This window comes from Urocitellus parryii, chromosome 2, assembly GCF_045843805.1.
Source record: "Urocitellus parryii isolate mUroPar1 chromosome 2, mUroPar1.hap1, whole genome shotgun sequence".
Taxonomy (NCBI): Eukaryota; Metazoa; Chordata; class Mammalia; order Rodentia; family Sciuridae; genus Urocitellus; species Urocitellus parryii.
In genome coordinates, this window is record NC_135532.1 from 225641280 (window position 1) to 225661834 (window position 20555).

At 62.9% G+C, this 20555-nt stretch overlaps 1 protein-coding gene across 1 annotated transcript in view; it reads left to right on the forward strand.

Moving 5' to 3' along the window:
• The first annotated feature begins 8638 nt into the window (after positions 1-8638).
• Positions 8639-20555, forward strand: part of Col18a1 (collagen type XVIII alpha 1 chain) — a 91314-nt gene continuing 79397 nt past the window's right edge. The window contains exons 1-2 of the mRNA XM_026380218.2: positions 8639-8721; positions 8810-8901. Coding sequence (XP_026236003.2) covers positions 8711-8721; positions 8810-8901 — 103 coding nt within the window. The 5' untranslated portion in view covers positions 8639-8710. The remainder of the gene's footprint in view (positions 8722-8809; positions 8902-20555) is intronic.

Sequence of the window (20555 nt, forward strand, 5' to 3'; positions counted from 1 at the left end):
GTTCCCCAATAAAAGCCCACTCCCTGGCGTGTGCTCGCTCTCTCTCTCTCTCTCTCTCTCTCTCTCTCTCTCTCTCTCGCTGGCCTCTTCTGTGACCTCGCCAGGGCGTTAGGAGGCTGGAGGCAGGACTAGGAGGGGCGTCTGGAGCTGTGAGAAGGTGATGAGAGTCTGTCTCTGATCTAACTCACTAGCAGTTTCTATGCACGCAACCTCCTTTATGAAGCCAGCGCGGGCCGCGTGGCAGAGGTGGCTGTGCCAACCTCCACCCATCCTGGCCAGTGCTCACCTCTGGTTTTGGACAATGACCATTCTTGAGGAGAGGTGATGTCTCACTTCCTTTCTCTGAGGACTAGTGACACTGAGCGTCTTGTCACCCAGCCGTGCCCTGTGCCTCCTCTGGACCCTTTGCTCTCCTGGGCAGGCTGCTTGTGTCATGACCACTGAGCGGCTGGCTTCCCTCCCTCTGGCCGTCGGCCCGTGGTCCCGGGTGGCTCGCAGCACCCCTCCCAGCCCGCGGCCGTCTTGCGCTCCTCCCATCACCCTCACAGGGAGGGCATTTCAGTTGGGTTTAAACCCTTTATCTACTTTTGCTTTTGTTGCATGATTTCAGGGTCATCCATAAAATCTGTCACCCAGACCGACGTCAGGGGTCGATGCTGTGTTTTCTCCTAGTGCCTTTACAGTGTGAGGTCCTGCTCCTAAGGCCATGCCCTCAGAGCCGGCCCGTGCACCTGGTGTGAGGAAGGAGCAGTTCTACTTGTCATTGCTGGTGGACGGGAGCACAACCATCTCTCACCCTGCCCTCTGTCCTGCATGGTCTGCAGGTGAGCCGAGGGCCCATGTAGTCCCTGGGGTCTCTGCATGCAGTCGGCACGTGTGGGCAGGGGCACTTCTTCCTTCCCCACCTGCACACTGTTTCTTCTTGCCCAAGTGCACCTCTTGGCTGGTGGTGGATGACGCAGCACCTCCTGGTTCCGTCTTAGGGAAAGCGCATCTGGCTTTTCAGCACCTGGTGTGACGCTGGTGGTAAGCTTCCCGTCCGAGCCTGCATCAGATTGAGGAAGTCCCTTCCATTCGTAGCTGGCTGAAATTTTGAAATCGCTGAAAATTGAAATGTTTAACTCTATCATATTCTCTTTCTGTATTTAGGAAATGGTCCTATGGTTTTCCCCATTGTTCTACAAATGCAATAATCTACACTTTTCAATATTGCTAAGCCAACCTTGCATTCTGAGGACAAAACCTACTGGACCACGGTGCATTGACCTTCAATCGGGCTTCAGGTTTTATCTGCTGCCTTTGTGGAAGACTCCTGCATGTGTGTTCATGAGGGACGCAGCCCGTAGCTCTCTTCTCCTGCAGGGTCTTTGGGTTAGGGAAGCACAGACTTCTGAAATGATCCACAAGTGTCCTTCCCTGTCTTTGTTTTGAAAGGTCCTCTGTAGATTTGTGATCATTCCTTCCGTAACTGTGTTATAACATTCACCAGTGAAGATCCCCCGGTCCTAGTTTTCTTGGGAAGATCTTTAGTTCTGCATCCACTGTCTTTGGCAGATGCTGAGCTATCGGTGTTTTCAGTTCCTCCTGCGTCGGAGTGGATGAAATGTGTCTTTCAGGGAATCTGGCATTTTCTCCACTATGTATCTTTTCAGTGCCTGCAGGATCTGTGTGACTGATGTCCACTACTGGCAATCAATCTTGTCACTTCTTTTCTTGATCAGTTTGGACAGAGTTTCTAAAAAAGAAAGAAAGAAAGAAGGAAAGAAAGAGACCCCAAACCAGTTGGCGTGCAGTTTAAACGCCTTTTCCTATTGCCGTCTGCTCCTACTTCCTTGGTCTCTGTCCTGGTTGTCACTTGTCCTTGCTCCTACTCTGTTGGAGCTTAGTTTGCTCTTTTCTCCGAGGGCCCGAGCCTGCAGCTGAGGCCACGTCCCCGGGCTCTTTGTCCTTCTCCAGAACAGACATTTAGGGTGTGAATTTCCCATGAAGCACTGCTTCAGCTGCTCCCCACAAATGTTGATGTTATATTTTATTTTCAATGAATTCAAAATGATTTTTAATTTCCCCTTGACATTTCTCTTTGACTTATGATTTACTGAGAAATGAGGGAGATTTTGAAGTTTCCTAATATTTGGGGATTTTCCAAATATCTGCTTTGGATTCTTGCTCCCTTCCGTGAAGCGCCGTGAGTGTGTGTCACGTGGTGTGCATACCTCATGGCCAGAGTGTGGTCCCTCGTGTGAGCAGGGAGGAGCCCTGGGCAGGACAGCGTGAGGCTGCTGCTGGGTGGCGTGCTCGCTCGTCTGGGTGGGGCAGTCCCCCAGCTGCAGGCTCCAGATGCAGCTGGTGTCCCGACGGCAGGGGAGGGTGACACGTCCCCAACACGCCAGGGCTTCTCCTCTTCTCCTGGCCACCAGTGAACCGCGTGGGGGGCTCGAGAGTCCTGCTGGCGGCAGGTCTGCAATGGCTGTGGCCACCAGGCCCTCCTGTCCCTCTCTGGAGCCTGCCCGCCGGGATGGCGAGCTGCTCGGAAATCTCCATGGGCTCTTGGGGGCCACCGGCTTTCTTCCTGGCACTTGCTGCTGCTTCTCTTGGCTGACCAGGGCCTGGGCGTGCCAGGCCAGCGCCTGCCACTCGGCACCGTGGGTTGGTTTGTGTGCTTGTTTCTTGGGAGTGGGGCAGGTCTCTCCAAGCTGCTGAGGCTGGCCTTGAACTTGCCATCCCCTGCCTCAGCCTCCCAGGGGACAGGATGACGGGGGCGGCCACACAGCGGGCTCGTCCTTAGGCTTTAAGTCTGTATGTGGCTTTCGATTTGAAGTAGCTTCCTCGGGGACATCATGGGATCCAGTCCTGTCTCCGGTGTGGTCAGCCTCCTCACTGACAGGTGGACTAAACCTGTCATTCCCCACGTGTGCTCCAGGGTCCCACAGGGTCTGTCCCCTCGTTGTGTCCGGCTCCTCCTGATTAATGGGCCATCAGGGTCCACCTTGGAATAGCCATGGCTGCCTGGCCTTGGGCAGGACCGCTGACGGGGCTGTCCTGCCACTTGCTGACACCCCCACCCTCGCCGCCCTCCGGGACCCCCGTGGGACGCTGTGCAGACTGTCCTCCGTCTCTTGGTTGTCAGGTGGGCCTCACCAACTGCACCCCCCAGCGTGGGAGCTGGGAGGTCTGGAGGCTGCGCTGACCCCGTGGCTGCCCCCTGCCAGGCGCCCTGAGCCCCGCGGCCCTTCCCCCCTCGCGAGGTGCTTTCCCACAAGTGCCCCCTTGGTCCTCCGCACGGCCTTCCTTTCCCCGCCGTGCGAGGTGTAGGCGAAGATCGGGCAGCAGGCTGAGCCAGGTCAGCGGGAGATCCCAGGGTGAGGAGCTGCTTCTGCCCTACGTAGGCTTAGACATGCTGTCACGGAAAGATCTAGAACCCACGCTGGGCTCCAAGAGCAAGCCGCGAGCCAGAGTCAGGAACAGCTGCAGGGCACATCTCTGCAGGCCGGACGGCAGAGGTCCCTCTGCAGGAGGTGGGTCTGCTTGCGGCGGCCTTGGCACCTCCCACGAGGACACTGTCCTCAGGTGGCCCACACGGAGGCCGGGAGGGACCAGCCTGACACTCTGCGCACTGGCCATGCTGCAGCCACAGCCACCACATCATCAGGCCCAGGGAGGGGGTGGACCGCAGGGGAGAGTGCAAAGCTGGGACCGCAGGTGTGTGGGCTCCTGGTTCAGCTGGACGCAAGCGCTGCTCTGGGGCAGCTGCCAGGAGAGCTGGTGAGAGGTGGGCCCGAGGGTGGAAGGGACAGCCGTCCATGGCCAGGAACTGAGTGTGGTCACCCAGGTTCCAACAAACCCAGATTCTGCAATGTGTGGGCAGCATGTGTGTGCCATGTGCCGTGGGCCATATGTTGTGTGCTGTGGGCTGTATGTTGTGTGCCGTGGCTGTGTGCTGGGGGCTGGGAGCACCCGGGGCCTCCCTGTGCTGGGCAGTGGTTGGTGGTGCTGTGAGCCCTGGGTCTGCGTGTGGCCGGCGGGGGTGGGGAGGAAGCTGCGAGGGGCAGGGAAGGATGATGGTGACCTCCGGCGTACAGTGGACGCAGAGGCTGGGCTTTCCTGTTGTGGTGATGCACCTCGGCTTAGTCACCATGGAGCTGGGGAGACAGAGCTCCAGGTTGCCGGGTGGGGTGACCCTCCCGGTCCCGTGAGTCATGGCAAGGCGGTTCCCTGCGGCGGGGGCAGGAAGCGCACCTCCAGTGCGGATGCGCATGTGAAGGCCTCAGGAACAGGCACTGCAGGCAAAGGAGCACTGCGCCCCGCTCAGCCGAGACCCCCTGCCCCGTGGGCGTCCTCCCCTGGACCCCACCACACGGGGCACGTGTGAGCACACAGATGTCCACTAGGTCTGTCCTTGGGGCCCAACATTGGCTCCCCATTTCCAAATCTGTCATGATGGATTCTGAGGACTGACTGGCTTCAGCTCTGTGCCCCAGGCCCCGCTGCTCAGAGGCAGGGCCCAGCGCGAGGCAGGGCCGAGATCTGCAGGCTGCGGAGGCAGCTGCTCCTCCGCGGTCTTTGACGGGTGTTCACTGAGCACCTACTAGCCAAGCCCCCGCAGGGCTGCAGGGGTAAATGAGACATCTGCAGCGTCAGGCCTTGCCCCAGGGAGGACCCAGGGACCGCTTCACAGGGACTCTGCAGGGAGCGCGAAGGCAAACAGGGACAGACCAGACCGAGGCCACGGCACCTGCAGAACTGACCAGTGACAGAGCAGGCGGCACGAGCTGAGAGCTGGGGAGCTGAGCGCAGGGACAGGACAGCCTCCCTGTGTCTGTGGGTCTCAGGAGCCAGAGCGGCACCCCACATGGTGCGGGGTGCACTGTGTGGTCAGGGCCTGAGAGCTCAGAGTGGGACCCGCCTCCCAGCGGACTTCCCAGCCGCCTCGGAGCCTCTGCGCTGCTCTGCCCAGGGGAACTCTTCCTCCTTCTTGCTGCGCGGTCTCCCGCCGCCCAGTGGGGCTGGGGTTGGAGAGGCCCAGGGCCTGGGTTGAAAGTTGGCCCCCAGCCCCCAGCGCTGTCAGAGGTGCTGGGACCCTCCGAGGTGGGGCCTTGCGGGGGGCCGTTAGGTCGGGGGTGCCCTAGAGGGCACTGGGCCCTACCCTTCACCTCTCTCTGCTCCTGTCTGCCACAGGACGCAGGCACAACAGGCCCGGCTGTGGGTGGGACCCCAGGAGTCGGTGGGCAAAATGAACCTCTCCTTCTCATACGGTGACTTCCTCAAGTAGCACGTCCCAGCCACAGACAGCCGAGGAACAGAGTGGCCACGTGAGCCCGACCCACTGTCCCTCCATGTTTCTCCCTTGGGAAGAGTCATGATGGATTCCGTGGACTGACCAGAGGTGGGAGGGTGAGGCTAACAGAGGGAGTCAGAGATTTTAGCCCTCCAGGGTCAGAGCTGGGGTGAGTCTAGACCAGCGCAGTGTGGACAGGGTTCCCGTCCCTCAGAGAGCCGGTCATTTCTGGGCTCCGGGGCCTGAGAAGGGGCCTGGCTGGTGGGCTGGAGCCGAGAGGCTTGGGCACCTGCCTGTCTCAGGCCTCAGTCCCTGACTGGCTTGTCTGGGCCTGGACAGGGCCCTTCCATCTTCTCTCCTCTCCCCCTGCACAGACGCACAGTCCCCAGGGAGACCCACTGCTCAGGAGCAGGACAGTCCCTGTGGACAGGCCTGGGCTGCTGGGAGCCCACTGTGCTTGGGGAACCCTGACTGCCCTCGTCCCGCTGCACCCCAGGCCTTGGCTCGGGTGGTCCTGGGTCCTGAACGCTCCCTCTGCCCTGCCTGCCCCCCGCCCCCCAGGGCCCACGAGCCTCAGCTGCTCCCCACTGTCCAGACCCGTGCTCCTGGACCCTGTGGCCCTTGGCCTGGCCCTGGACCATGGGACTTCTTGTCTTGGGGGAGAGTTCACTTCATCTGCTCCTCCCAGAGGGCACAGATGGTGAGCGGGGCCAGCACAGCTCCTGGTTCCCAGGAAGAGGTAGACAGACCCACAGCCAGTGTCCGCCGAGGGACACCTGGGTCTCGTCTTCTTGTGTACATTTTTGTGTTCTCTGTTTGTTTCCCACAGTGATCACATCTTATGTGTATAAAGGACACAATGAAGTTGTAATAGAAAAAAGATGTGACTTCCACAGGAAACAGGGGACACCAAGTGAAGGGACATGCTCGTCCAGCCACGGGCCGAGTAGGCCCCAGGGCTTCACGGCAGAAAGCCGCGGGTCTCTACACGCAGAGTGCCTGCCGAGGAAGGACTCCATGGTGCCTGGCACCCACCGGGCCAGCTCCCCCTGCTGGCCCACAAGACCCCAGAGACGGCCCTCCTCTGCCTCAGGCCTAACGGGAGGAGGGAGGGGCCACCACAGTCCCGCACCTGGCAGGGCCCAGAGCTGCCCTGGCCCTGTCCCCTGGCTGCCTCCTGGGCCTGCTTCCGGACCCCGCAGTGAGTCAGAGGTGGGAGACTCACCTCTGGGTGGGGTGGGGCTGCTGAACCGGGGTCACTGGGGTCACTCGAGTGACCCCGGTCCAGTAGGGGTCACTTGGGCTGGCGTGAAGTCACCACACAGACACACACAGCAGTGCCTTTTCCTCCGGGGTTCCACCAGCTTCTCTGCCTCAGGTGAGAGCCCCCCAGGGGCAAGAGAAAGACCCCAGAGACGGGGGAGGGAGCTCGTTCTGATGCCCCGTTTACTGAGGGGGGACATCCGATGTTCCACCCAAAAAAGGGCCAGGGGTAGCGTGACAACAAGCAGGGGCGGGACTCAGCCCGGCGGTGGCGCCCACTCTCAGAGCTGCCCCTCTCCTGGCCGAGCAGAGGCAAGTCCACATGCCTCGCAGCAGGTGCCTCGCAGTCCAGGGTGGCCCGACGTGGGTGACACAGGGTAGGCTGGACAGCAGAGGAGGAAGCCAGGAGCTGTCTGATGGACAGATGGGCCTCGAGCCCCAGGCAGGCAGGCCATCCGGATCCAGAAAGTGGCCACCACACGTGAACAGGGCCACACCACATAAACTCAGAAATGACAACACGGGGCACGTGCCGACACACACGGACGTGCACACAGACACAAGGGCTCGGAAACACACCACACAGACAGGAACACAGACTCACTGCCCAGGGCACCGGGGGGCCCACCGTCCATCCCCATCTGAAGCCAGTTTGGCGAGAGTGCACCTCACTTCTCTGTTCAACAGGCTGGTCACAGTCCTCAGAGCGGACCACAGGCCTTGGCACCTGGGTCAGGCCTGGAGGCGGTAGACCTGGGCATGTGGGCCAGGCGGATGGGCAGGCCTGGGCAGGCCCCAGGTCCAGGGCAGGATCCAGCCCCAGAGGCTGAAGGAGGTGATGTGAGTGGATCAGAATCCCCAGCAGCCTCTGGAGAGCCAGCAGGCAGAGGGGAGGTGCCGGAGGCAGAGCCAGGGAAGCAGGATGCCAGGCATGGGGGTGCTGGGGGTCCGTGTGGAGGGGCATGAAGCGGGCATGATGGGGATCAAGGTCGAGCGACTGGAGGGCAAAGCTGGGGTCAGGCTGGGGGAAGTGTGAAGTCAGGCAGAGGCTGGGGGCTGGGTGGGGGAGGGGCAGGGAGGGGGAGGGGCGGGAGTCTCCTGCCCTTTATGCCTCTTTGCGGTCCAGGAGATGTCACTGAACCAGGGATAGCTGGGGCTTGCTCCTGTTGTCTACTAACTGGGAGGGGTCCCTGTCCAGGGAGGTGATGGATGGAGGGTCCTGGTGTGTGGCAGGGCCAGGAGGGCCAGGGAGCACAGCTGCTGGGGAAGGCCCGCCTGGGTGGGCGGGTTCAGGAATGCAGAGCCCACAGGGAGGGGGGTTGAAGGCTCCCATGAGAAGCAGCTGACCTCCAGAGGGGAAGGAGCTCTCCTGAGCCGGGAGGCCATGGGAGGCACAGCCGGCCTCTCACTGCCCCTCCTGGATCCCCGAGGAGCCTCCTATCCCTCCAGGAATCAGGGTCGGCATGGAAGTGGGGCAGGATCCTGAGAAGGTGGCTCATGGGGCTGGTAGGCCCACGTTGGGGTCTGCCATGGCAGGGAGCCCCAGTAGGAGGGACGGGCCTCGTGACTGAGGCCTCTGGATGCACTTGTGTCCTGGGCCCAGAGCTCTTGGAGGCAGGGAGGTCCTGTGGCCTCCACCTCTCCACCTCTGCTGAAGCAAGGCAGTGGGAGGTGCCCAGCTGCCTCCTCGCCCACTGTCCTCTAGATTTGAACGTCTTTGTTCAAATCTCTGACCTTCCCACTGCTCCATGACTCAGGGCCTCAGGATGTATCCCTGGGGAGGCCGCAGTGAACCCCTTCAGGAAAGAAGGCTGGGCTTGATTCACTGGACGTTCTGGGACCTTGACCGGAATTTGAATCCCGACCCCGTGCACGCTGTGGCGGCAGCGGGAGGCCACTCCATGTGGAGGCTGGCCACGCACTTAGGAGTGCCAGAAGTCGGGAGAACTGCTGGTCCATGTCCGCCCCCGCTGGTCTCAGCGGGTCACCAGGTTCCCGGTCCGCCCGCGTCCCTCACCACCCCAGCCCAGGCCGGGCCCAGTGCCCGTCGCTCCGCCCATCGCGCTGTCCCCGCCCCGGCCCGCCCCTGCCCGTCCCGGCCGCGGACGGGCAGGCGGGCGCACGGCCGCTCAGGGCTCAGCATCCGCGGCGTAGACGGGTCGGCTGCGGAGTATGGCGCCCAGGTGCGGCTGGGGGGGCGCGCGCGGGCTGGGGTCTCGCGGGCGGGCGGGGGGCGTGCGCAGCACCCTAACTTGTGGCTGTCGCACGCAGGTGGTCCTGGCTAGCGCCGCGGCGGCGCCTCCTGGATGTGTTCGCCCCCTTGGTCCTCCTGCTCGCCGTCCGCGCGGTCTCCACGGAACCAGGTGAGACCCCGCGGGGACGCCGTCCGCGCGCTCGTGCCTGCCGGCCTCGGGCGCTCTTTGTGCGGGTCTCCCGCCGGCCCCGGGCGTCCTCTCACCCCCACCCTGAGCGCTCGCCCCGGCTCCCGGGAGGAGTGCTGCGCCTTGGCCCTGCCCACGCGCACAGGTGGCCGGCGGCGGCTGGAGCGCGGCGGGGCGGGCTGGGCGGTGTGTCCCAAGCCCTGCCGCCGGCCATTCATTCTTTGGCCGCTGGGGGATCGCACCTCCTCCGCGTGCCGCTGGACCCGGGGTGAGGGCTGGGCCCCCGGGCGTTGCGAGCTGTCGCGACCCAACTTGAGCGGCCCTTCGGCGAAGTTGGTGCGCCCAGCGGGCAGCGGGCAGGTGGCCGGCCAGCGAAGAATCAGGGCAGTGGCCGTGGTCGTGGTGTCTCCCGAGACGCCGCGGTATCCCCATCCAGCCCTCCCGGCCTGTGTCGCCCTCGCGGCCGCGTCCCCTCCAGCGCCTGAGCGGCCGCAGCGGGTCATGCCTCCCGTCCTCGGAGTGACCGTGGGCGGTCAGGTCTCTGAGGAAGACCGTGAAGTGCGTGGCGGAGGCTTTGAGTTTCGGACCTGTGGTGGCTAAACCGCAGGGTTTCTCGAGGGCCCAGCTCCAGGCGGCCCGGTCAGCCTTTGTGCGCCGCGCCAGCCTTCAGGCCTGTCCCCGCGCCCGCCACGGTGTCGGGTTGCGCGCGGTCCCCTTTGATGCCGCCAGCGCCGAGCTCGGCCGCCCCGGAACAATACTCTGAGGTCCGTTGTTCGCAGGCCCGCGCTCTCTCCTGCAACCTGTGCGCCCGACTGCCCTGGAAACTTCCTTGGCCACCTCCTGGGAGCTGGTCCCCAGCCAGGGCCCGGGGGTCTTCTGCCTGCGGACAAGCGCAGCAAAGGCCCCGGAGGTGTCCCCGGTGGTGTTTTCTCACAGGCACAGACGAGGCGGGGTGTCCTGGAGGAGGGAGGAAGGACCCATCAGGTCGGTTAGCAGGAGGGCATCGCCTGCCTGGCCAGGCTGCCCCAGGCCTCTTGCCCCAGATGGTGGGAAAGGAGGACAGCTGAAGAGGGGAGGGAGTCATCGGGGAGGGCAGATGACTTGTTTCATTGTCTGCAGTGGGCTTGGTCACCGGGCTAACCCGAGGAATGGGCCTCTTTAGAAAGTGAGCTGGGGCCGGGCTCCATGGCAGAGCAGCACCTGCCTGCAAGTGTGAGGCCCTGGGTTTGATCCTAGCACCATGTAAAAACAAATAAAGGGGCGGGGGCTGGGGATGTGGCTCAAGCCATATGGCGCTGGCCTGGCATGCGTGCGACCCGGGTTCGAGCCTCAGCACCACATACAAACAAAGATGTTGCATCCGCCCATAACTAAAAAATAAATATTAAAAAAAAACAAATAAAGGCATTGAGTCCAACTAAAAAATACACTAAAAAAAGTAGCTATTCAGCTGGGGTTGCAGTTCAGTGGCAGAACCTTGTCTAGCATGTGTGGGGCTCTGGGCTCCATTCTCAGCCCAGGTAGGAATAAATAAAATAAAGGTCTGTTGACAACTACAATTTTTTTTTTTAAGTTAGCTACTTTGTAAGCAGGGTACTGGCACTTGTTGGTTGGAGACAGAGGATTCCTTACTTGTTTATGTTAACTGCAAAAAACCTTGCTCATGGCTCTGAGGTGGGGGTTCTGCTGGCTGGATGGTGCTGTCTATCATGGCTGCAGGGGCTGTCCCCTCTGCTCTGTGGTCGGCCAACACTGGCCCAGCCCAGGGCGCATATACAGGTGTGTGTGAACCTGAAGACTCCGTACCAGTACCAGGCGGTGGCCATGAAGACGAGGGGTTTCAGCCTGTGGCTGGAACAGACGGAATCATGGTGGTGTGGGTGAGCTCTGGCGAGGTGGAATCGGGAGCTCTGAGGGCAGGACATGGACCTGAACTCGTGACTTCCTAGGAAGGTCCTGGTGGAGAAGGGGCCTGAGCCACAGCCTCCAGTCCTGAGGACCGGGAAGTCCCCTCCTAGCAGTCAGGAATGCCCTGGGGGTAAAGCAGGAAGTGCTCAGCAGGGGCCCTGCTGCCCCGCCCCTCCCCCAGACCGCCCAGACCCCAATCCCAGCAGAACCCAGTCCCTGGACACAGTAGCGGCTGCCCCGGGAAAGAGGTGTTTTCTCCTAGGGCGGGTGTCCTGATGAAGGAGGAGGAGCTGGGTGGTGTTGGAGGAAAGCTCAGGAGTGTGAAGCCTGACTTAGCAGGGCTTGGCTTGTCTGGAGTGCACATTTTTTTCTGACCAGAACACATGCATTTTCCCCTCTGTGCTGCACTTGACCCCCAAAGGAAGCCCTCTGCTGTTTTATTGCCGGCTGGTTCCTGCGATCCTCCTGCTTTCGACTGCCCTGTTGTAGATTTCCCCATCAGAAGTCTGAGGCCCACGGCTGGTGCCTCCGAACTGGGGCTGCCTGTGGTGTTCCCACGGCCCCTGGTGGGAGGCATGGGGCAGACTGGCCTGCAGGTCTCCCCTTGGACCACATACTGCAGAGGCCCGGGGCCCTGGGAGAGGCTTGTGAAGAAGGCCGTGCTTGGTGGGGTCATGCCAGGAGCCTGCTGCTCCATGCCTCCTGTCCCCAGCCTCTCATGCCCTAGGTGCCACCCCCACACTGCCCCAGCCCCACCTTTTCATTCCGCCACTGTCTGGTGGTTAGTCCAGGCCAGGGCCCTGACCTTCTCCCCAGGCAGCCGGCAGGGGTTGGGCTTGCTGTCCAGGTCTGTGGTGTCCACCGTCCTGGGACGTGCAGGCCCCTGAGTGGAGTCAGACCTGAGCCGGCAGGAAAGGGCTCTGCTCCTGGGCTTGCCCACTGGGGAGTCTTCAGGATTCAGATACAAGGACCTCGAAGACAGTTTTGAATTTCAGCAAAACTTGTTTTTCAGGGTCCTCCTGTTTTCCTTTAAAGGAAGGAGGAGGGGGAGAGGGACTCCTCTGCAGGGAAACCTAGAAGGAGTGCAACTGAGCTCACCCAGAGGGCAGGCACCCACGCTGGGCTGGCCGCAGGGAGAGCCCTGCTCACTCACCACCGCTCTGCTTTACCACCGCACACACAGGAAGTCGCTCATGCAGACACACATGCCCACACAGGCAGGTACACACGTGGGCACAGATAACATTCCCCAATCACAGCGTGCACACAGACACAGGTACACATCCCATGCAGGCCCGTGCCAAGCCCCACAGACAGCACCTGCAGAGCACATGCCCACTCCCTGGATTCACGGCCACGGACGTCCACACGCCTTTTCTCCACCGAGGGTGCCTCTTTCTGTGGCCAGCTGTGTTGTTGAAAATGTTGGTCTCTCTGGATCCCTGTGAGGGCCAGGGGACCTGTGTGGGATGTCCAGCCTCTCCGTCTCCTGCTGTGGGCCACACCACTGCCCTCATGTCGGCCCTTGGCTACAGGAGGCAGACTAGGGTCTGGGCTGGGAAGCTGCCACCCTGGATGCAGGGAGAGGGTCCCCACGTGCCCTCTGCTCCTTGTTCAGGGGTGGAGGATGCCCAGCAGCATCTCCTGCCCAGGGCTGTTCCATCAGGCTCTTCATACTGCCCACGCTGGGAACCCCCTGAGCTCCCCAAGGTCTGGCATGGGGTGCATGGGTGGGGACCCTTGTCTACTTCCCAGGGGGGGGGCCAAAGCCGAGTGTTCTGGGTCACCGTCAGGGAGCCCCTCGTTTCCCCTGGAAGCCTCCTGGGAGGGGTGAGTCGGCTGAGGGGCCTCTGTGCGCGGGTGCTGCTGTCCACCGGAGCCAGGTCAGGGTCTGTGGGGAGACCCGGGCAGGGGCAGAGCTGGCTGTCAGATGTGGCCACCAAGATACCTGTACGGGACAGTCACAGCTGTCTCCCCCATCTCAGCTCTTCCTGGAGGCTGAGTCAGGTGCTGTGTCAGAGTGGACAGAGGCTGCCCAGGGATGGCCCCGCAGAGGATGCATCTGGCTGAGCCACCGTGGTGGGTTACTACTGCTGCTGTGGGCAGCAGCCAGCAGAGCTAGACCACGCAGGGCCTGTCACATACGAGCCCCCAGCCTCAGTGCTGGCGTGTGTGGGTGCCTGTGTGTGTGAGTGGAATTCTGCAGAGCTGAACTCCACGTTCTGCACTGAACATTGAACTTGGCACATTTTGAAATGGAAGGGCCCAGGAAGATAACGGACCGGTTTGGGGCACTGGCCACCTACCCATGGCTCTGCAGCCCTGTCTGCTTGGTCAGACCACCTACCTGCTCTCTCTGGATCTGATGGCCTCTGCCCTGATGGTGTGGGGTCTGAGACTCACCTTTGCCAGGCCCAGGATTCCTTCTAGGAGGGCAGGGCCTCTGAGCTCCGCCTCCCAGCAGTTTTGGAAGGAGCCAGCACAGATGTGGTTATGCAGACTGGACTCTGAGGCAGCCCAGGGCCAGGGAAGGCTGTGTCCTGAGCGCCTGGCTGCCTGAGTGCAGACCCCGCCTGGGTGGGCGCCCCCAGCCTCCCTGCACCTTCTTTCTCCAGCCCCGCGGGGGCAGGGCGAGCTCCTTCTCCGTCCTGAGCAGCAGTTGGTCATTTGTGGAGCGTGAGGCTCTGTCTTAGCCTTATGTGCCTGTGTCCTCTGTGCACGTTGGCCCTGTGGTGTACACGGCCTCTTCACACAGGTGCTGTGTCCCCCTGGGGAGGGGCAGTCCCAGGCAGGCACAGAGCACCGCCAGTTTTGTTCCCCAGCACTGCCGGTGCTGGCAGGGGGACGGCAGAGCCTGGTGGCTGGCCGAGGGGTGTGTCCTGGATTGGCGGGCCTGGGCCAACTCCGCATGGCCGTCAGAAAGAGCTTTTGATCACAGAGGCGCTGAGTCAGATTAGATTTGGAGGCTGCAGGCTAATGTCTGCGCCCTGTGCCTGCAGGAGTGCGGCTCCTCCCAGGGCCTCTGCGCAGGCAAGCCCCAGCACAGCTCCGCGGCTCCAGCCAGAGCCGCGATGGAGAACCTGTTCACAAGCCCGTACATCTTTCTGGAATTTCATGCCTGCGCTCGGGGTCACTCCGGGCTGATCCCCTGTGGTGCTCTGTGAAGCGGCAGGAAGGGCAGGGGCCCTGGGCACAGGCTGCGTGAAGACCAGGTAGCTCCAGCTCTGCAGGCAGTGCAGGAGGCGCTGGGTCCAGTGGGGACTGGCCTGGGTCAGGGGGACCTCTGTCGGGTGTCCCTTGGAGAGGACGCTAAGCCAGACAGAGCAGGGCTCTGACAGGGCCTGCAGGGAGACTTGAGGAGGCTGCACCTCGAGGGTGTGTGAGGGGTGTGGACCCCCCTCCCTGGTGCCTTCCTCCACCTGGGTCTGCAGCAGGGTGCTGTGAGCTGCTGCAGGGAGTGGGTTTGGGACCAGCCCCGGTCAGGCCTCCTTCAAAGCCCAGCTTAGATCTTCCAGCAGTGCCAGGTTTCAGCAGCGGGGGGTCCCCCCTCCAGGACAGAGCCTGCCAGCACAGGCCCTTCTTGGTGAGCAGGAGGGCACCTCCCCGCGGGGTGGCTGGGGTTGGTGAGAGAGCCGCCGCCGCCAGGAAGGCCCCTGAGCTGCAGGGGGCATCTCTTCTCCAGCGGTCCGACTTGTCTTGCCCTTGGTGTCCTGGCCCTGGAGAGCTAGGGCCCCATCAGCTGCTGGGAGGCCACGCTGGATGTGCCTCTGTTGACCTGAGTCCAGACGTGGCCCGGCCCCAGGGAGCCTCTCTCCCTTGTCCACTGAGACAACCAAGGACTTCGCCTGCAAGGAACCAGGCTCTTCACAGAGCTGAGCCGCTCTGGCCCTGTGAAGCCCAGTTTGCCCTGGGCCCTTGTGGGCAGGCTCCTGCCAGGGGAGGGAGGACTGTCCCAGGATCCTCTGTGGCCCACGGCAAAGTCCCACCCACTGGTGGCCTGCTGCAGGGTGGGCCTGCGGGAGGAAGGGGTCAGCTGAGGTGGTCTTTCCTGAGGTCCCTTCTGCTGGGTGAGCCAGACAACCCAGAGGAATAGTGTCCTTGACCTCTCCCGGCCAGTGCTAGGGAGGCCAGCAGGGTGGAGACGGGCATTCAATGGGGAAGCCAACTGGCCAGGGCCTGGGAGATGCTGGGTGGGAGCCCTGGGGGCAAGTTTGGGCACCTGGCCTTTTCCGCTGTGCAGTCTGGGCACCTTCTGTGAGGGCCCTGCCTGCCCCAGAAGTGGGAGGGGGGACAGCAGTGTGTCTGCTGACCAGGGTCTGAGTGCCCGGCCACGTGGAGCAGGGCGGCTGTTATCTCAGAGACCGGCAGAACGCCCGGGTCTGGGTTCCATCCAGCTCCGTGTTCTCACGGTCCTTATCTCGGGTGCCCCCGGCCAGAGCTGGGCTGAGTGGTGGGGTGTGGCCATCGGAGGGGGCTCCCTGCGGGTGGGCGTCTGGCTTCCACCGGCTCCCAGCCTGCGCGGCTGTCACCCCCACCCTGGCTCATGAGAAGTGCCGTCCCAGGGCCTCCCTGTCAGCCTCGCCAGGGAGGTGAGCGTCCTGACATGGCGGCCGGTTCCATGTGTCCCCTGGGTGGCCCTTTTGGTCTGATGTCCTCTCCTGGTCAGGTTACCTTTCCCTGTGGCTTCATGACTGTGAATGGGGGCAGCTGGAGCGTCACAGTAGTGTCTGTGGTCAGCCTTTGGCCGGGACATGGCACTCTGGAGGTGTGGCATTGTTCCCGTCCTGTGGTCCCTTACCCATCCCCCAAGAGGGACCCTGCAATGGCAAGCCTCTTGGGGCCGGCACCCAGGCAGGTGGACCCCGCGTGGCCTGGCTCACTGCTTTGTAGGCGGTACCCACAGGCAGGGCATCCCTGGGTGCCGGAAGTCGGCCATCCCCCTCCAGTCCGCCTTGTGGTGTGGCACGGGAGCTGGTTCTCACAGGAAGCGACTGGGAGTCACCAAATCGTCAGCCTGGCCACCTGCTTGGCCTCCCTAGGTGGCAGGGTGCCATCTGATGAGATGATGGACAGTCGCGTCATCTCTGGGTATTGGTCTGGCTCTGCCCCAAGAGCCACGTGACCTTGGGCATGCTACTCACCCTCAGTGTGTCTTAGTCTCTAACCTGTGGATGGGGATGGAAGGGGGTTCCTGGTGTCCCTGAGCCGCTCCGTGGGGGCATGCAGGGTCAGCAGGCCGTCCCTCAGGAGGCATAGTCCCATATCAACTCCAGACATGAGTGCTGATAGCCCCGCCTGTCGGGGCTCTGTGATTCCCTGCTGTGGCTCCATCCCAGCTGCCAGCCTGTGCCCTGGGAGGGTGGGCCTTGCCAGGGTCAGGACAGGGTCAGGACCAGGACGCAGCTCCTGTTCCTACAGGTCATGAGCTGTGCCTGCCCTGATGGTTCATGTTAGGAGAGGTGGCCGCCCAAGCTGCCCATGGGCTCTCAGCTACGAGGACGGCTTGGTGGCATCGACTTCACACCCCTCTCAGAGGAACCCACGGCCACCTGCCTTCCTCTGCATGTTGGATTTTGTCACTAGCACGCTGTCATCTCAGAAAACAGTGGCGCACCCCTGTAATCCCAGCCGCTTGGGAGGCTGAGGCAGGAGGGTCTCGAGTTCACGGCTAGGTTCAGCAATGCAGCAAGGCCCTAAGCAACTTAGCAAGACCCTGTCTCAAATTAAAACAGAGGATAAAGCTCCCTGGGTTCCATCTCTGGTACCAAGGAAAAGCAAAAAAAACACTGAGCTGAGTGAGAGGCGCTGCGGCTGTCACTGTTGCTGTCACTGTCGGAGGCTCCCTGTGGAGAGGCTGGGTCCACCTCTGCCCCCTGGCTTCCTCTCTGTTCCCCGACCCCCAGCCTCTGACCAGAAAGGAGAGCCACGTGACTCCTGTGCTCTGGTCCCCAGGCACTGGGGAGGGAAGGCCCCTCTGTCCACAGGGATTCCCTCCTGCACTCGCGTCACCTCCTTCCTCTGCAGAAGACTTGAGGCCTGTGAAGGGAAGTTCCCTGGGAAATCCCCCCAGTAGGGCAGGGCGGGGGGGGGGGGGGGGGGGAGGGTGGGGAGGGTGGGGTGGGGGAGGGTGGGGGAGGGGTGGGGAGGGTGGGGGAGGGGTGGGGAGGGCGGGAGCGGGAGAGGCTCTCTGACGACTTATCCTCTCTGCTCAGCAGCCCCTGCCCCTGGCCACCCCACAGCTCTAGCCCCCGGCTGCCCCTCTGTCACCCCACAGCAGGCCACCTGTGCTCCCACCCAGCATTGGCCTCTGTCTTGTTGTGTCCTCGAGTCTCAGCTCCAGCTTTGGAGTCAGACCACTGGGGACACTTCTTGGCCAGGGCTGCGGGTCCCCTGGGGGCCATCAGGACCTTCCTGTCCTCTGGATGGACTGGTGTGCACCCTCCGAGGAAGGGCCCTGCCACAGCTGGCTGGGAAGGCGGCTGTGTGGGCGGTCACTCCTAAACGTACCTTTGGGAGCGGTTGAGAATGCCAGGGAGGTCTGCTGTCCAGGAAGGGACGTCCCCGGCCTCACGCCACTGTCCTGTCATCACAGGGACCTCACACTGTAAACCTGCTGTCGGCTGCAGCCTGGCCTGCGGGCACAGCCCTCTCAGATGGACGGCAGCAAGTAGTCCTGCCCCCCAGACCTGAAGGTGTCCCGGCCTGGCAGCCAGAGGGCCAATGCCAGGCTCCAGTGATCTGAGGCTCGGCCGAGGCCCACATCGGTGCTCCTGCTGACCAGTGGTGTGTGTGCCAGGCCAAGTGACGGCCCCAGGTTGCCTGCACCCTGCTCTGAGAGCCCTCACAGGTCTTGAGCTGGGGAGATGGCCCTGGGTCAGTGGGCCTCATAATCCCAGTGTCCTTGCCAGGGACTGGGTGGGAGGCAGAAGTGCTGGGGTGCTGCGCTGCTGGCCTGGAGGCAGGGAGGAGCTGCGGGCCCAGCAATGCAGGCTCCTCTGGAGGCTGGCGAGGAGGAACTCTCCCCCTGGGCTCCCGGGAGGAGCGGCCCTGCCCACACCGTGGTCTCAGCCTTCTGACTTCAGGGCTCTAGGGAGAGACTCCGGTTTCAAGCCACTGACGCGTGAGCTGGCCACGGCAGCCCTGGAGACAAGCCAGCATGTCAGGGCTCATGATACCTGCAAGTACAGGTGCCACCGTGGGGGGCCGTGGGGGGAACCTGTGCTGTGCCCACTCCACCCACCTGAGCGGGAGCCAGGAACCTCTCGAGAGGCCCTGGGGTCCTGGTGCCAGCTCCTCCTGCGTATCTAGGGCCACCGAGGCCAGGGCTCCCCTGGAGAGGTCGATGGGTCCCTGCCCTGAGGACAGTCCCTGATTTTCAGTAGGACTCTGCCGTCAGGTCCCCAGAATGATCTCCCCACAGACCCTGGCAGAGCCGTGAGGAGCTGGGACACCCAGGCCTGGGCTCAGGGACAGCCTACGGCCCCCCGGGAGGAGTGGGCGGTGCCCTGCAGGCCGGCGGCCTCGTGGCCGTGGCTGGGGCTGCCTGGGACCTGCGGCCACACGGCCTCTGCAGAGCAGAGTGGGCTCATCCCAGGTCAGAGGCCGCTTGGTTCTGCTTCTGGACCCTGAGGCGGGGGGTACAAAAGCGGGTTCCAGAAAGTGCCAGCCCCCCTCCACACAGCGTTCCCAGCCCTGGGTGCTGTCACCGCCACGGCCAGCGTCACCTGCTTGGGAAGATTTTCACGAAGTGAAGCTGCTGGCCGTGCGCCCGGCCGGCCCTGGTGGGGAGGAGCCAGTTCCGCCTTGGCCTCCCCTGTCTGGAGCCCACTGACTGCCCTTCAGCTATCCAGAAGGCTCCGCCAGACCCACTGCCAGAGACACGGGCAGCGGGCAGTACATGGGCGCAGACCCAGCTGCCTTGTGAAGGTGACCCAACTGGCCACCTGGAGAGGCCGGCTCAGAAACGTGGATGAAGGCTCTGCCCTGTGTTTTCACGAATGCCTGGGGCTGGGCCCTTCCTGAGAGCCCTGTGTCACAGCCCCGCTCCTGGCCGGGCAGCTGGCCGGGAGCTCCTCCTGGTTCTGCCCTGGCCCTGTGCCGGGCGCAGGAAGGACAGAGCAGGGGGACCTCTGGGGTGCCGTGTGTCTGCGCCCGTCTGTCTGCCCACGGAAGCAGACACCTGCCCGCCACAGCTCAGCACGTCTGCAGAGCAGCCTGGTTGGCAGCAGAGGGCTGGCCTGCCAGTTAGTCAGGAGGGACCAGCCAGCCCTGGCCAGGCTCCTGCAGGCCACTTCCTGCCAGGGTCCTGGAAGGACCAGCTCCCCCTCCCAGCTCTGCCCGGCCTCCCCAGGGCCAGCCAGCAGTTAATGGTTGAACTGTACAGCAGGGCCGGCCTCTCACTGCCCCCAGGCCAGGGCTCGCCCCCTCAGCCCCTCCTGCTGTGGCCCCAGTTGTCCCTGGCCAGCTGGCGTCCCTCCTGAGGTGGTGACACTGATTAGGCTCCTGGGCCGAGGCTCTCCTGGGCCTTATCTCATGGTGAGTGCTCAGTATCTGGGAGCATCTGATCTGACCTTCGCCCTCTGGCTCTGATCTTGCTGCTCTTTAGTGACCAGTGATAAGGTTTTCTTCCCTTTTCTTTCTTCTTTTCCTGGCTGACCCCAATCAGATAATGTGCGTTTGGGGTTGTTCTTTGACAAGGCGGTTCCGGTCTGGCTGGCCTCCATCTGAGGCTGCAGGAGGCCGGCTGCCTCCCCACCCAGGGCACCCTGCTCTGCTCAGTTCAGCCTGCCAGTCTTTGTGTCCGACCCCACACGAACATCTCCAGTGGGTGGTCACCGGGGCTCTGGCACTTTGTCCCTTTCCTGCTGCCCCCGGCCACCTGGTCAGTGTTGGTGTCACTGGAGCGTCTGCAGCCTCGGGGTCTCTCCTCTGCTCTCCCAGTTCTGAACCTTCCAGCCAGGACCCGGGGTGGAGCCTGTGTGGGCCCACTGGGACCAGGGTGACCCGCTGCCTCTCATGAAGGCAGTGGTCACAGTAACCCCAGCAGAGCTGGGCCACCTCTGTGAGACATCACAGCAAGAGCAGGACAGGGGCCATGCAGAGGCCTCCTGCTCGCTGACCTCCTGGCCACCCAGCTCAGCGTCCTGTCCACCGTGGCTCTTTCTGCAGTGTCCACCCCTCATCCCAGGCCTTTCCCCTGCAAGTCTTGCCGTGGCCTCTGTGTGGCTGGTCACTCCTGCCACCAAGCCAGCAGAGTCCTGCCTGAGAAGTGCCCGCGTGGGCCAGGAGCTGAGGGGACAGGAGTCCAGAACCGCCACGTGAACAGAACCCACGGCATTGGCGGAGACGCGGGAGCGTGGGAGGAGGGGTGGGGACGGAGGAGGCCCCAGAGCCCTGGCTCTCACTCAGGCGGTCTGGGTGTCGCTCCCTGGAGGGCAGTTGACAAGGGGTCCAGGGGCTTCTGTAGTCGGCCTGCCAAGGTGAAACTGGCCATTCGGGGACCTGGTGTCCCTGTCCTCCCTGGCTCTGGATGTGACCTTTGACCCAGATGCCAACAAATCTTGGGGCTGCATTGTCCCCCCGGGTCCTGCCGCCGTGAGGAGCGGTGACCCGTGGAAGCTGGCTGGGTGCTGCTGAGGTGCGGGAGCCTCTCCCGGGCAGCAGGTGCTGGGCAGAGGCCATCGGTCCTGGCTGGGGCCCCGGGCGTGTGGCTGCTCAGACTGGACTCT